General features: G+C 38.7%; 1 protein-coding gene across 20 annotated transcripts in view; it reads left to right on the top strand.

Moving 5' to 3' along the window:
* Positions 1-12,158, top strand: part of SYNE1 (spectrin repeat containing nuclear envelope protein 1) — a 273,591-nt gene that overhangs the window by 26,291 nt on the left and 235,142 nt on the right. For all 20 annotated transcript variants that reach the window (XM_083731884.1, XM_083731873.1, XM_083731869.1 and 17 more), the window contains exon 3: positions 11,625-11,686. In XM_083731884.1, coding sequence (XP_083588010.1) covers positions 11,625-11,686 — 62 coding nt within the window. The remainder of the gene's footprint in view (positions 1-11,624; positions 11,687-12,158) is intronic.

The raw sequence follows: 12,158 nt of genomic DNA, 5'->3' as shown, positions 1-12,158 counted from the left end.
AATGGCTTACAATCTAAGAAATACAATTTAAAAGAAATGGAGAGGGAAGAGGGAAATAAGCAAAATCAGGTACCGGCTGGAAGTCTCCGAGGAAAGAAGAGGATTGGCAGTTGGTCCCAAGTAGGTAGTTGACTCTGACGTAGCCAGAAATAGCTACTCATAGTGTACGTGAATGTCTTTTTTTCTAGGTACTAAATGAAGAAATACAGCGACTTAGAGCAGAAATTGTATTACTCATGAGGGCCTTCTGCAGAAAGTTAGTTGTGAGAAAGTCTTTTGATATTACATGCAGAAAGAAGAGAGCAGAGGAAGGATAGCTCAAATGGAGCTGTCTATTTAATACAGAAGAATAGGCTTTTGTTAAAAACTTCAAGGCTGGAATCCTGGTCTGTGCTCTCAAATGTGTTTCAGATTGGCTGATCTGCGTATTTATTGCCGTGTCGCTGAGTTACCACCTAGATTACTGCAGTGGACCTGGGGCAACAGGAAGAAATTATTATTTCTAATGTACTCTTTCATTTATTTTATTGGTGTAGATATTGATATGATGCACTACTGATGTGTGAGTAATGTGACATCACCAAATCAAAATTGCTTCCCAGGTTTTCTGGATGGGAGCTTAGGCAAGTGAGAAAAACCTCTGGAGTTTATTGTAGAGTTGGAAGGGATCACGAGGGTCATCTAGTCCAAGTGCCCGCAATGCAGGAATCTTTTGCCCAGTGTGGGGCTTGAGCCTCACGTTCAAGAATCTCATGCTTTACCAACTCAGCTATCATTTTGCTTCAGAGTTTCAGCTGAATTTGGGAGTGGGGTGTGAGCTTTGGCGGGGGGAAGGTTGTAACTCCAAAATGAAATGTAAGTGAAGGTGCAAATTAAGTCTTCTTTGTCAACCCCCTGCAACTCCCCCTTCCATTTTTTTCTTTTTCTTTTTTTTTTGAGCTGTTGGCTTCAGTGGTGCAGTGTGGCAGCAGCAGTGGAGATCTGGCTGTTATGAATCATGCTGGGGAGGAAGAATAGTAGTAACCAGAGTTTCACAGCTGTGGGTACACTACTGAAAATACATAGGAGGGGGAGAAATGTTTTTTGTCTCTAAAGAAGGGGAAAAGGAGGGGTGGTGTGGTGACTTGAAATCGCTGGCCTATGCAGTGTATTGTACCCTTTGCATTATAAACACTTGGTTGAGTTAAACATTTATTTCCCTACAACTGTGTATGTTTTTATGAATCATCATATTTTTAAATATATATATATCATGGTGACTTACAAAACTATAAATGCCAGCCAAAAACCCAGGAAGAACTAAAACAATAAAATGAATAGGGGTGGAAATTCCAGTTATATGTGAAGCACAACTAAATTAGGCAGAATTCACAAATCTTTAAAATGTGGTTTGTTTGTATTAGAAGTGCTGTTTGGAATTGTAAGATACAACACATGTTTTACTCCCCCCCCCCTTTAAAGTGAATTCGGCTTAAGGCACACTATAAAAACAATCTGACATCATTAACACTCACAGTGTAGGAGGTCTAATTGTTTTGTTTTACCAGGAACAGATGAAGTCATAGTCATGTTTCTGGTTTCCACAGCCCTCCACCCATCATCAGTGTTCCAAAAATGAAATCAGGGTAGAAAATATAACTACCATGATAAATGGGTGTTTCAGACATGTTTTAGTGTATTTTTGGTGGAAGAGAGTGCCTTGTCAAATAATGATTACTTCTACTGTGACTTGTATGCATCTTCCTATAATATACCTGAAACATTAGCTCTTTTTGACAGATTGTGTTCTGATTAAACACACTTTCATAAAAATTTATCATATGAACTAATCCTGACTCTACCTAAACATCTGATATTTCAATTTATTTTCTTGTTTCTGTAATTTCAATGAACAGTCTGCACTGGTTAAAATGAAAAGTAAAAGACACCTAATTTTAAAAACAAATGTTTAAAAGACTCACATTCCCTTCTGGGGACCGCATGACAATAGTGGGTAGAATCAGCGACAAAAGCGGGCTAATCAATGGAGATGACTCTTGCCGCTATACATTTCGCCTATAAAAAAGACAGAGACTTCTACACACATGCACCTTCAGTCACCAGGGAAGCAAGAGACATAATAACAATGAAAGGGTACATCATAGCCAGGCAAAAGCAGTCAAAGAGAGAGTGGGTGGCTGTGGCTTGAGGGGGATAGAGGAATCTGGGGGCATAGACAACCATATTTGGTCCTTAGGACTGAAATTCCACACTCCTGCCCTAGTTGTTACAGTAATGTCAAATGTTTATTTTCCCTCATTCTCATCTGGTGCAGGCAGCTGCTGTGGCCATGATATTAGCTGGGAGAATGGGTAGACGCCTGTCTAAATAATATTAAAGTATGATGCAGGGAGATCTAACTATGATTGCAATTCATCACATTTATTAATGAAGCAGATATTTCTGAATAAACACGTGCTTTAGTACTTTAGTTTAAGGGGCTTTGGCTTATTTTATTTCATTTCACAACATTTCTACAACATTTATTGATTGCAATAAAACCTCGAAGCAGTTTATGTAAAGAATAAAACAATAAAATTATCAGCAAAACAGTTAAAACAAGTGTTTAAAACATTCAAAAAGAATTAAAATCAAAAATATAACTTGAGATTGTCTAGCTTTATGAAACAACTGACATATAGTAGCTTATAGTGGAATAACCTCTTGTCAATAACTCCACATTCTCTTCTTAAATTTTATTAATACCTTAGGTCACTTTCATTACATGCTGGACATTTTTGTGCTTTATGTTTTTGACCTCTTGAATTCTTTTTTGCCAATATCTACCACAATACTTTATGCTGGGCTTTGCTGTCACAAAAAACAACTGTCAATGTATCTTGCAGTTATTTGTAGGAAGGAAAGTCACAGCTCACATGCCCATACTAATCAGTTTTTCTTTGGATGCACATACTGATCTGTCCATAAATAAAAAGGCAGGCCAAAAACAAAGAATCAAGGACACCTTCATTTTGTTTTCCTCTGCAGATGGAGTGTGTTTGTCATTTAACTGCTTGAAAATTAATCATAGCTCATTTATTCAGTGCACCATATGTGCATCACCAAACTGACAAGCTTTCCAGGTTTAGCAGCAATACCAGAATGCTTCCTAAAAAGCAAAGATGACAAGAAGCCAGATTGATGCAGGTTCCCTGGTAGAGATTAGTATATAGGTAATTAGTTTCTCCCTCTCAGAATTTATTATGACCTTCCATGTGTAGTTTTCCCAAAACTGAAGTACTAGTCTAATTGTTTTTAAAAAGCAGAGGCACTTAAAATGTAGCATTTTAAACACTTATTTCTTAAACTGTTACTACTAAGGGGGCGGACGATCAGATTTTATATATGATTTGGCAGTCTTGTGTATCTGTGCAAGAGACTCAGCAATGACAAATCTTTATAATGGCTGAAAATAGAATAAACCAGATGCTCCTCAATTATGCAGGATCCCTGATCATGTAAAGCCATTTTCATAGAATACAATTCTATGAAAGGGACCACAAGGGTCATATAGTCCAGCCCCCTGCAATGCAGGAATTGCTTTATTTTATTTTATTATTTTATTTATTTCCCAAAGTGGTGCTTGAACCCACGACCCTGAGATTAAGTGTCTCATACTCTGCTCCCAGCAAAAAGTAAAATTCCTGAGACCCACAAAGTTGTTGAGCTTTTTTAAGAAACTCACCCCCAAATTGTTGAGCTTTTATTGGGAACCTCTCCCGAAGGTGATTTTTAGCTTTCAAAGCTGTTTTCGCTGCTTTTTCCATTGCATCACTGTACATCCAGGTTTCCCCAGCAAAATTCCTCCCTGACACCATTTTTACACCCAAAAACTAGCCCATGTCCTACACCAGTGATGGGAGAGAACTGGGAGTGTGTACCCAGTTTATATGATTGTACTATATATGTTAAAGCATTCCATCTTCAAAGCATTATTAGGCCTACTGTCATGCTGCATTACTCTTACTTAAAATATGACTTGCCACAGGACGAATATGTCATATTGTAATAATTTGTTATGCCTATATTAAGGGCTGTGCGATTGCTTCTTGGGGAGAGTTTAGAGTTCAGATGGCATCCTAAACTGAGATTAATCTAACATAGAAGCTAAAGCTCCTGACCTCCTCCTTGCAGCCATTCTGGAGAAAGGAGGGTAACATGCAAGCAAGGAGGACAGACTAGGCTAGTTCAACCAGAGCCATTGTATGTGCGTGCGTGTACACATATAGAGAAACTAAATGAGAAAGGACTTTAATCTCAGTGCATGGATGCAGTGGTGAAGAAAGAGGCCCCAATTCCGTTTTCTCCTCTCTATGCCCCCTTTATTTCTGGAACATGTCTGGAACTTACCCCTGCTTATGAAAAAGCAATATACTGTAATTCCAATGGTAGCGACTTTGTGGCCCAGTACAACTGCCAGGGAGCTGAGGGGCAGTGGTAGTTAGCCCATGTGGTCAGGTGACATCAGGACTGATCTCACCTGGCTGTGGGGACTGGCAGGATATCCCGCCAAAGAATTTTAAATTTAAATTTGCCAGAGGCCCAGAGAGTTGGGCAATGCCTTGTTGGCAGACCTGGCTGAACCAGTTTTCAGTCGAGTCTGCTTGTGGGGAATAAAAGCCGGTTATGCTGGTACCTGGCAGTGCAGTTGGAATTGGTTTTCCCACCCACCCTGCATATTGTGGCCATGCCCAGTGGTAAGCAGGTAGTGCACATATATGACCTTGTTGTGGAACTGCTCAGTCGCCGTATTCCAGGCCAGGAAGGAAGGAATTCCAGACCAGGAGGGAATTTGCCAGTAGATGTATTGGGCCTGTCTGGGGTTTTTGCCTTCCTCATAGCAATTGTAACCACTTTTGGTGAAAAAAGGCATGAGGTCAGGTCCTTAGTCTAAACCTCAGGGTTGAGTGGATCCGAAAGCCCAGCTAGGAGCTGACAGGCCATAGAACATCCCTGAATGGAATCCTGGTAGGATTACCCCATTGGATTTGTGTCAATGGGTGCTATCCATTTGCCAGGATCAACCCTGATAGAGATATCAGCCAGCAATCTCAAACTGGTGTCATGCCTTTCTTACCACATACACATTAACCAAGCCCCTCCCTCAGTAACTACTGGCCCACTTTGAAACCCTATAGAGCTGCTATATGTTGGTATAGACCAGGGGTCTGCAACCCGCGGCTCCGGAGCCGCATGTGGCTCTTTTACACCTTTGTCGCGGCTCCGGGGCGGATACTAGCGAGGGGAGGAGGCGCATTGTGCGCCCCGAGACTCCCCACTGTGGCGGGTGCTGTACTGGCTGTGACGTCGCATGGGGGCAGTGCGTGTGTTAGTCACGCACCGTCCCGACGTCGCCTTCCCACCTGCCCGCCCGCTACATTGTAAGGGGCATGTACGCTGGTCACTGTTTTGAAGGGGAGTGAAGAACACACACACACAAAAAGGTAACTTGTTAATTTAACGTTTATTTCTATGAGGAGAAGTAATTCTGAGGGGTCAAACAAAGAAATAATAATAAAGAGTGACAAAAAAGTTATTTTTATAATGACGAGTTTTGCGGCTCCCAATTTTTTTTTCTTCGGGAACGGGTCGAAGTGGCTCTTTTTGTCTTAAAGGTTGCAGACCCCTGGTATAGACAATGCTGAGCTAGGTGGACCCAATGGTTTGACTCAGTATAAGGAAGATTCCTCTGTTCTTATCTAATAAATTAGTTATTAAGGTGCCACTGCATTTTCCTTGACTTTTGAAGAAGGTTCCTGTGGTAACCTTTTGTGCATTTTGCATATGCATTTTGCATATGATTTGCATATGCATTTTGCATATGATTTGCATATGCATTTTGCATATGATTTCAGACACCTCTTATCTTTCAAGGGAAAATACATATATTATGGCAGATTAAATATATCGTGTATTCCAAAGAAGTAAAAGCTAATAGGAAAGGAAACTATGCAAAGAGCTTACAAAGCTGTGAAGGAAATTGGTCATACAATGTAGTAGAGGAATAAAATGCCTGAGCTCTGCGTACTATGGCACTGTGTCCAGAAAAACTTGCCTGGGCATGCTTGTTTATGAGACACTATTTGGTTTTCTAACATGGACAATGAGAAAGGGTACTTTCCCATGTGAATTAAAATAATACTCAAATAATAGCTTGCCTTAAGAAAGGGAGGAGGAAGGGAGGGAGATACCAAGGCTACTGTACTTGAAAAAGGGAGTGACCCACAAAGGAGACATAGTAGAAAGCCAATTGCTCAAAAAGTTTTGTTTGTTGCTTGCTTCAGCCTTGCAATGAGAAGTTCTTCATTCTTTTTTCTCTCTCCTTCAAATGAAATAGCATTAGTGCATCATTTATTTATTTTTGTGATGATCATCTTGTTTGTAAAGATTGTTTACAAATTTGACATTCTGGAAGTAAATAGGCATTCCTACAGCAGGGAGGAAAGTTGCTGATATGGCACCAGATTTCTGAACATCACCTGGTGCAGCCTTCCTTTTCGAAAGCTGAACCTTGGTTTGGCTAATTCCCACTATAAAACTCAGTTTTTTATTTTCCAAATTCAAAACTTGCAACTGCTGGCTGTTTCTCTGTTGTACACAACTATAGAGCTCTTGACTGTGATCCTATCCTCTTGGGTGAATTGCTCATTTGGAAAAGCATCCGCAGGTGTTAAAAGCCATTAACATGCTTTCATTTGGCCCCTGAACACTCATCGTGATTAAGCTGACCAAATGCAAAGCAGTGTTACACAAATGTGATGAGCTGAAATCCAATACTATAATAAGGGATAGAGCCTGTCACTATTACTCAAGCTGACCAGTACACTTCTGATAAGTGGTTGTTTCAATGAATTAAAAAAGAAATACTACACAATGTAGCAAGAAGGAGGATTGCCAGTGCAGTAGACCTCAGTTTTAAGTAAGTTTCTTTATAGATTTCACCAGTTTCAACAACAATGTACGGTATTTCGTCTTTGTCCTAGTTGCTGGGCATCTGGAATGCATTCTAAGCTATGATTATCTTTGGTTTTGTCTAGTGACCAGTTTCTTTGGTTATCTGTGCCACATCCTCTTCATTTTGTGGGTGAAATGAGACACACAAATTTTCCTATCTGCAGACATCGTGTCACAATGGAGAGATAACTGGTTTTATTAATGCATCCTTTTTCACATTGCTGTGATGAAACAGTACATACCACCTGCTATAACAGAAGTCAGTATGCACTGTGATATTGCTACTGCAGTACTTCCCACAATCTTGGCTTGGTTAACGTGCCTGAGTTCAGTGTAAGGAGGCTCTTATTTCCATAATGATTAGGCTGATTTTATATATGTATATTCAACTAAGGCAAGATCATGCCAAATGTTGGAGCATTTATGCAGGAACATATCCAAGAAGCAATTTTGCAACTAGACACTATTTATGATTCTGGCATTCATATCTGTGGGTCAGCAAATGCTATGTAAAGTAACTTGTTTCACTGAGAATGTCCATTAACCATGATTGCCTGCACACTTTCTAATTAATGTGCAAGGACTAAAAAAATGACTTTTAAAGATGACTGGTATACCACTGGTATAAAAGCCTTAGGATTTTACAAAAACCTCTTAAGCTATTCCCATATCCTCTGAGTACTTGGCTCATACTCTATGTAACTGTTCATTTCTTGCAGTGGCATAGCCTGATTGGTCTATTCATTGTTATAGCTATTATTATTGTTATTATTATTATTATTAATTGGATTTATACACCATCCTTCATCAAAAGATCTGAGGGTGACCCACAAGATAAAATTACAAGATAAAAGCACAATTAGTTAAACTTAGTTAAGCTAACTGCAGTTAGTTAAGCTTAGTTAAGCTTAGTTAAGCTAACTGCAGTTAGTTAAGCTTAGTTAAGCTTAGTTAAGCTAACTGCAGTTAGTTAAGCTTAGTTAAGCTAACTGCAGTTTCCAAAGTAATAAATAAATCTCAATAAAGCTAAAATGTTTACCATTATAAAGAAATGCTACTGTGTCTTGCAAATTATTATTTGGTGCCTTGGTGCCTTCTTTGCATTATGACTGTGGTTTATGATTTTCCATTGAAAGTCGCATAACATGCATTTGCTATGCTATCCTATGTATGCTATCACTCTGATTTGGAAACAGGTTCTTTGCAGTTTCATGAAAGACCCATAAAATGAGGAACCATTGCTATTTCATGCACTCTATCAGAATTTTTCTTTAATGTAGGGGTTTTCAAAGGTGAATATAAGAAAAATGGCCCTGCACTTTGCTAAGCCTCTGCTGTTTCAGTATGTTATTTTTAATGCCTATTAGTTTCTATTCTCCACTGTCAGAAGGTAATGGGACTGGCTGAAGCGTGAGCAAAATCAAGCTAGGCTGCCATGTATTGTGATATATACTTAGCCTAGCAGCCTTCAGGATGGCACCATGCTATTGGTCGAACCATACATTTTTCAAACGAATGAGCTGTTTTCTTAAATTAGTTGTAATTGGTACTAATTGCCTCAAAATAATTACAGGGTTTTGTTGAGGCAGGATAACAGAAACTGGTAAGCTTATTAAATACAGCATTTCAAGAAAATAGGAAGCCTGCTTCAATCGCTTTAAGAATTCATCCACTTCAGAGACTGTTTCAGAGTATTAATTGGGGTAAAGCTCTGGCAGTTCTGAGTCTTAGGCTACGTATATATGTATTGTGATACATGGAAGCCTGGCTTGATTTCAGAATTGCTGAAATGAAATAAGAAATGAATCCCAAAGTCTTGAACTAAGTTAGTCCTTAGTTAGTTAGTTAGTTAGTTAGTTAGTTAGTTAGTATATGAATAAACAAGCAAATCATTAAAACACAAATACCCAAACATTTATGGAAGAGTCCATCCATATTTTAGTTATTTATGATTGAGGCAATGTGAAGCACGTTTTTTGGCACATTAACCTGACAGCTGTGAGGGCTCATAGACAGAAGGAAGACTAGTCTTTGACTGAGTTCACCAAGAAGAAAGCTCCTCTATCTCAGTGTACCTGCAGTGGAGGGATGAAGGAGGGAGTTAGTTAAGTTAGGCTGCAGGTTGAGCTAGATCCTTGAAAGCTTTATAAAACTTGCTGCTCATTAAAAACCACACTCATTTGCTATTAAACTATTCCAAATTTGTTTAACACACCAGACAGAAGTTATATAAGCCACAACCAACCTTTAACTACCCAACACATTTTTGTACTTGATATTGTATTTTTCTTGCCCAGACAGTTTTGCCAGATTAATCACTTCCACATTAATTACCAAACTAATCATTTCAACACCATGATAAACTTTTACCCCTTGTTCCTCCATTCCATGTTAAAGTATGCATAACACATCAGGATCAAGACTGCAACCTGCCGTTACAATCCTAAAAATCCACACTGCATACATTCATTATACTCTGATTTTATATATATAATTATCACACTGATATAAAGTGATTGCTCCCTCTGCTGAAAACTATGTGAAAACTAGGGCACATGTGCAGAAGAGAAGCTGTGAGAATGAGAACAATGGTGGAGATGCCTGTGCAAAAGAGTTGCTATGGAGATGCCTAGAAATAATTCTGAAGGCTTACTTGGCAAAAGCCTTTATGCGTCTTGTTTTGGGGCAGTTTTCAGAGTACCAAAGCCAATGAAACAAATTCGTGGGAACGAATTCTCATGTTTTAAAAGATAAAAAGGCTACGTAAAATCAGCAGCTATGTTTTTGTTGTTTGTTTATTTGTTTTAAATCAAGGTCTTCAACTTTTACAGCACTTCCTTTCCACCCAATAGTTAGAAACTGCCTGTAATCTGAGGTATGGGAATTAGAAATTATCTTGTCCAGAGTCCACAGAATTCTCCAGAACTGTGGTATGTTTTGAGTGCCTTAAAAAGAGAAAGACCTTAACTGATAATGTATTGAAAACGTACAAGCAAGAATGCACATCACTTGGCTTAAAATAATTAAGAAGCAAGAGACAAGCCCCATCCTAAAGGATTGTGGAGGAAAGTGAATCTATTTTGCTCCCCCCACAAAATCCCTTGGAAATGTAATTTGACATGCTTAATATATTCTAAAAGGGTTGTTTTTGTTGAAACAAACAAACAAATGGAGGTGAATGGAAGCCACATATTTTAATTTATACATAACAGTTTGATTCACAAATCCAAATGGACAAAACACTGAGATCAAGCCTTGCCAAACCATGGGGGGGGGGCAGGGTGAATCAGCCACTCCAGCAGTGGAAGCCCAATACAATATATGTGTTAGTATATATTGTGGCACACCACCTTGTTAATTTATATGAGTTGACAGGATCTAAACATTTATTTATATTTATTTATATATTTATATTTTAGGTTTTTAAAAAATAAATGAATTAAAAAATTGTGTTACCGTATCATTCCAGAGCATTTGTGACATGGTGTATAACTGAATACAGCAGATGGAATTAATAATTAATCAGTTAATCAATTAATGAATCATTTTGGGTACCATTGCCTTGGAAGGGAGTTGAGACCACAATGATTATCTAGCCCAAACCCCTGCGATGCAGGAATATTACGCCCAATGTGTGGCTTGAACCCATGACCCTGAATTAAGAGTCTCATGCTCTACCGACTGTCCTCCGCTCCCAGGTTGCATTCATGGCAATTATACTTAAGGAATCTTGAAGTAAGACAGGGCAGTGGGGAAAGGGGAGGGGCTTGCTATGATACAATGTGACAATCGCCATAATTCTGTACTTACACTCAATATGGTTATACAAGCACCTATAGGAAAATCATCACATTCTAGCTTCATTACTAATTTTATTAACTTTACAAATACTTAATGCGATAGTCTTGCAAATAATTAATCGCATGCCTTATTATCTATAGCAAGTGATCAGGAAGCTGAAAGCTAGTATGTTTTGTTCTTAAAGGATACATGTAATCAGGTTGGTGTGTAAGGCAGATGAGCTTGCAAACTTTTTAGACGTTTACATAGTATGGTATGACTAACAGAGAAATCTGTGAATACATACAGATATGCGTAGACGAGAGCTGTTTTTGTTCATTGAAATCTTCTGGTGGTCCATTGCCAATTTTACCAGATCAGGCACCATTTGTTATCCCTAGTCCCTGCCTGCGTTAAAATTAATGCAGTAATTTAATGCAGCAGGGTTAATACCCAGAATTAGAAACCATAAAGTTCTGTTCATTAGATTTCACCCTTGCTGTACAGTGTATCAAATGCATTATTAAAATCCATCTAGCACACATGCCTGTTCAGATTAATTTTTATTTTGTTAATATTTAGAGCTGCATTCAATTTATAAAGACAATAGACATCAATATATAAATATAACATGATGCAAAGAATGTATGTTTTGTACCACTTTACATGTTGTCCTCCATTTTCTAAAGCTTTAAATATATTGCTTTCTTCATCTTGTCAGATGAGTATGCTGATTTTTATTTTAAAACTGGGTCCTAAAAAATCTGAACTGGGCATATCTGCTTTTACTGCCAAATCAAGGCTGACTATAATACCAGTACAACATAATGGTCTCTTTATTCCTTTTTTAGATGAGCAGGAGTCAGTGCAAAAGAGGACTTTCACAAAATGGATCAACACTCATCTGGCCAAGGTAATACATTTTTTCTGATTTTTCCTACCACCTACAGTAAAACTAGCAGATTGTTATTATTATTTATTATTTATACACCACCCATCTAGCTGGGTTTCCCCAGCCACTCTGGGCAGCTTCCAACAAAAGATTAAAAATGCATTAAAACATCAGTCATTAAAAACTTCCCTGAACAGCCAGCAATCCCTAAACAGCAGAGCAAACCCACCACACTAAAGGAGATTTAGATGTGGCGAAATTTTCCCACAATCACCACCAGGCTTAGCTTGGTTTAGTTACTCTTCACTGGCAGGGGAGATCCCTACTACACCCACTGAAAGGATGGACAGGTGGAAGCTACCACTGGTGGAAGCTAGTGGAAGCTCCACAAATGGGGTGTTTCTAGGGTAAGAAGGGGGCAGAGCAGGGCCAAACAAGGTTCTGCTTGTCCAATGATTGGCAATGGACTCAGTGGGTGTAACTACTTCTGCAA

The sequence above is a fragment of the Podarcis gaigeae genome, assembly GCF_964106915.1.
Source record: "Podarcis gaigeae genome assembly, chromosome: 3".
NCBI classification, from domain to species: Eukaryota; Metazoa; Chordata; class Lepidosauria; order Squamata; family Lacertidae; genus Podarcis; species Podarcis gaigeae.
The sequence above is the reverse complement of the archived record's forward strand: the minus strand, read 5'-3'. Positions and strand labels throughout refer to the sequence as shown.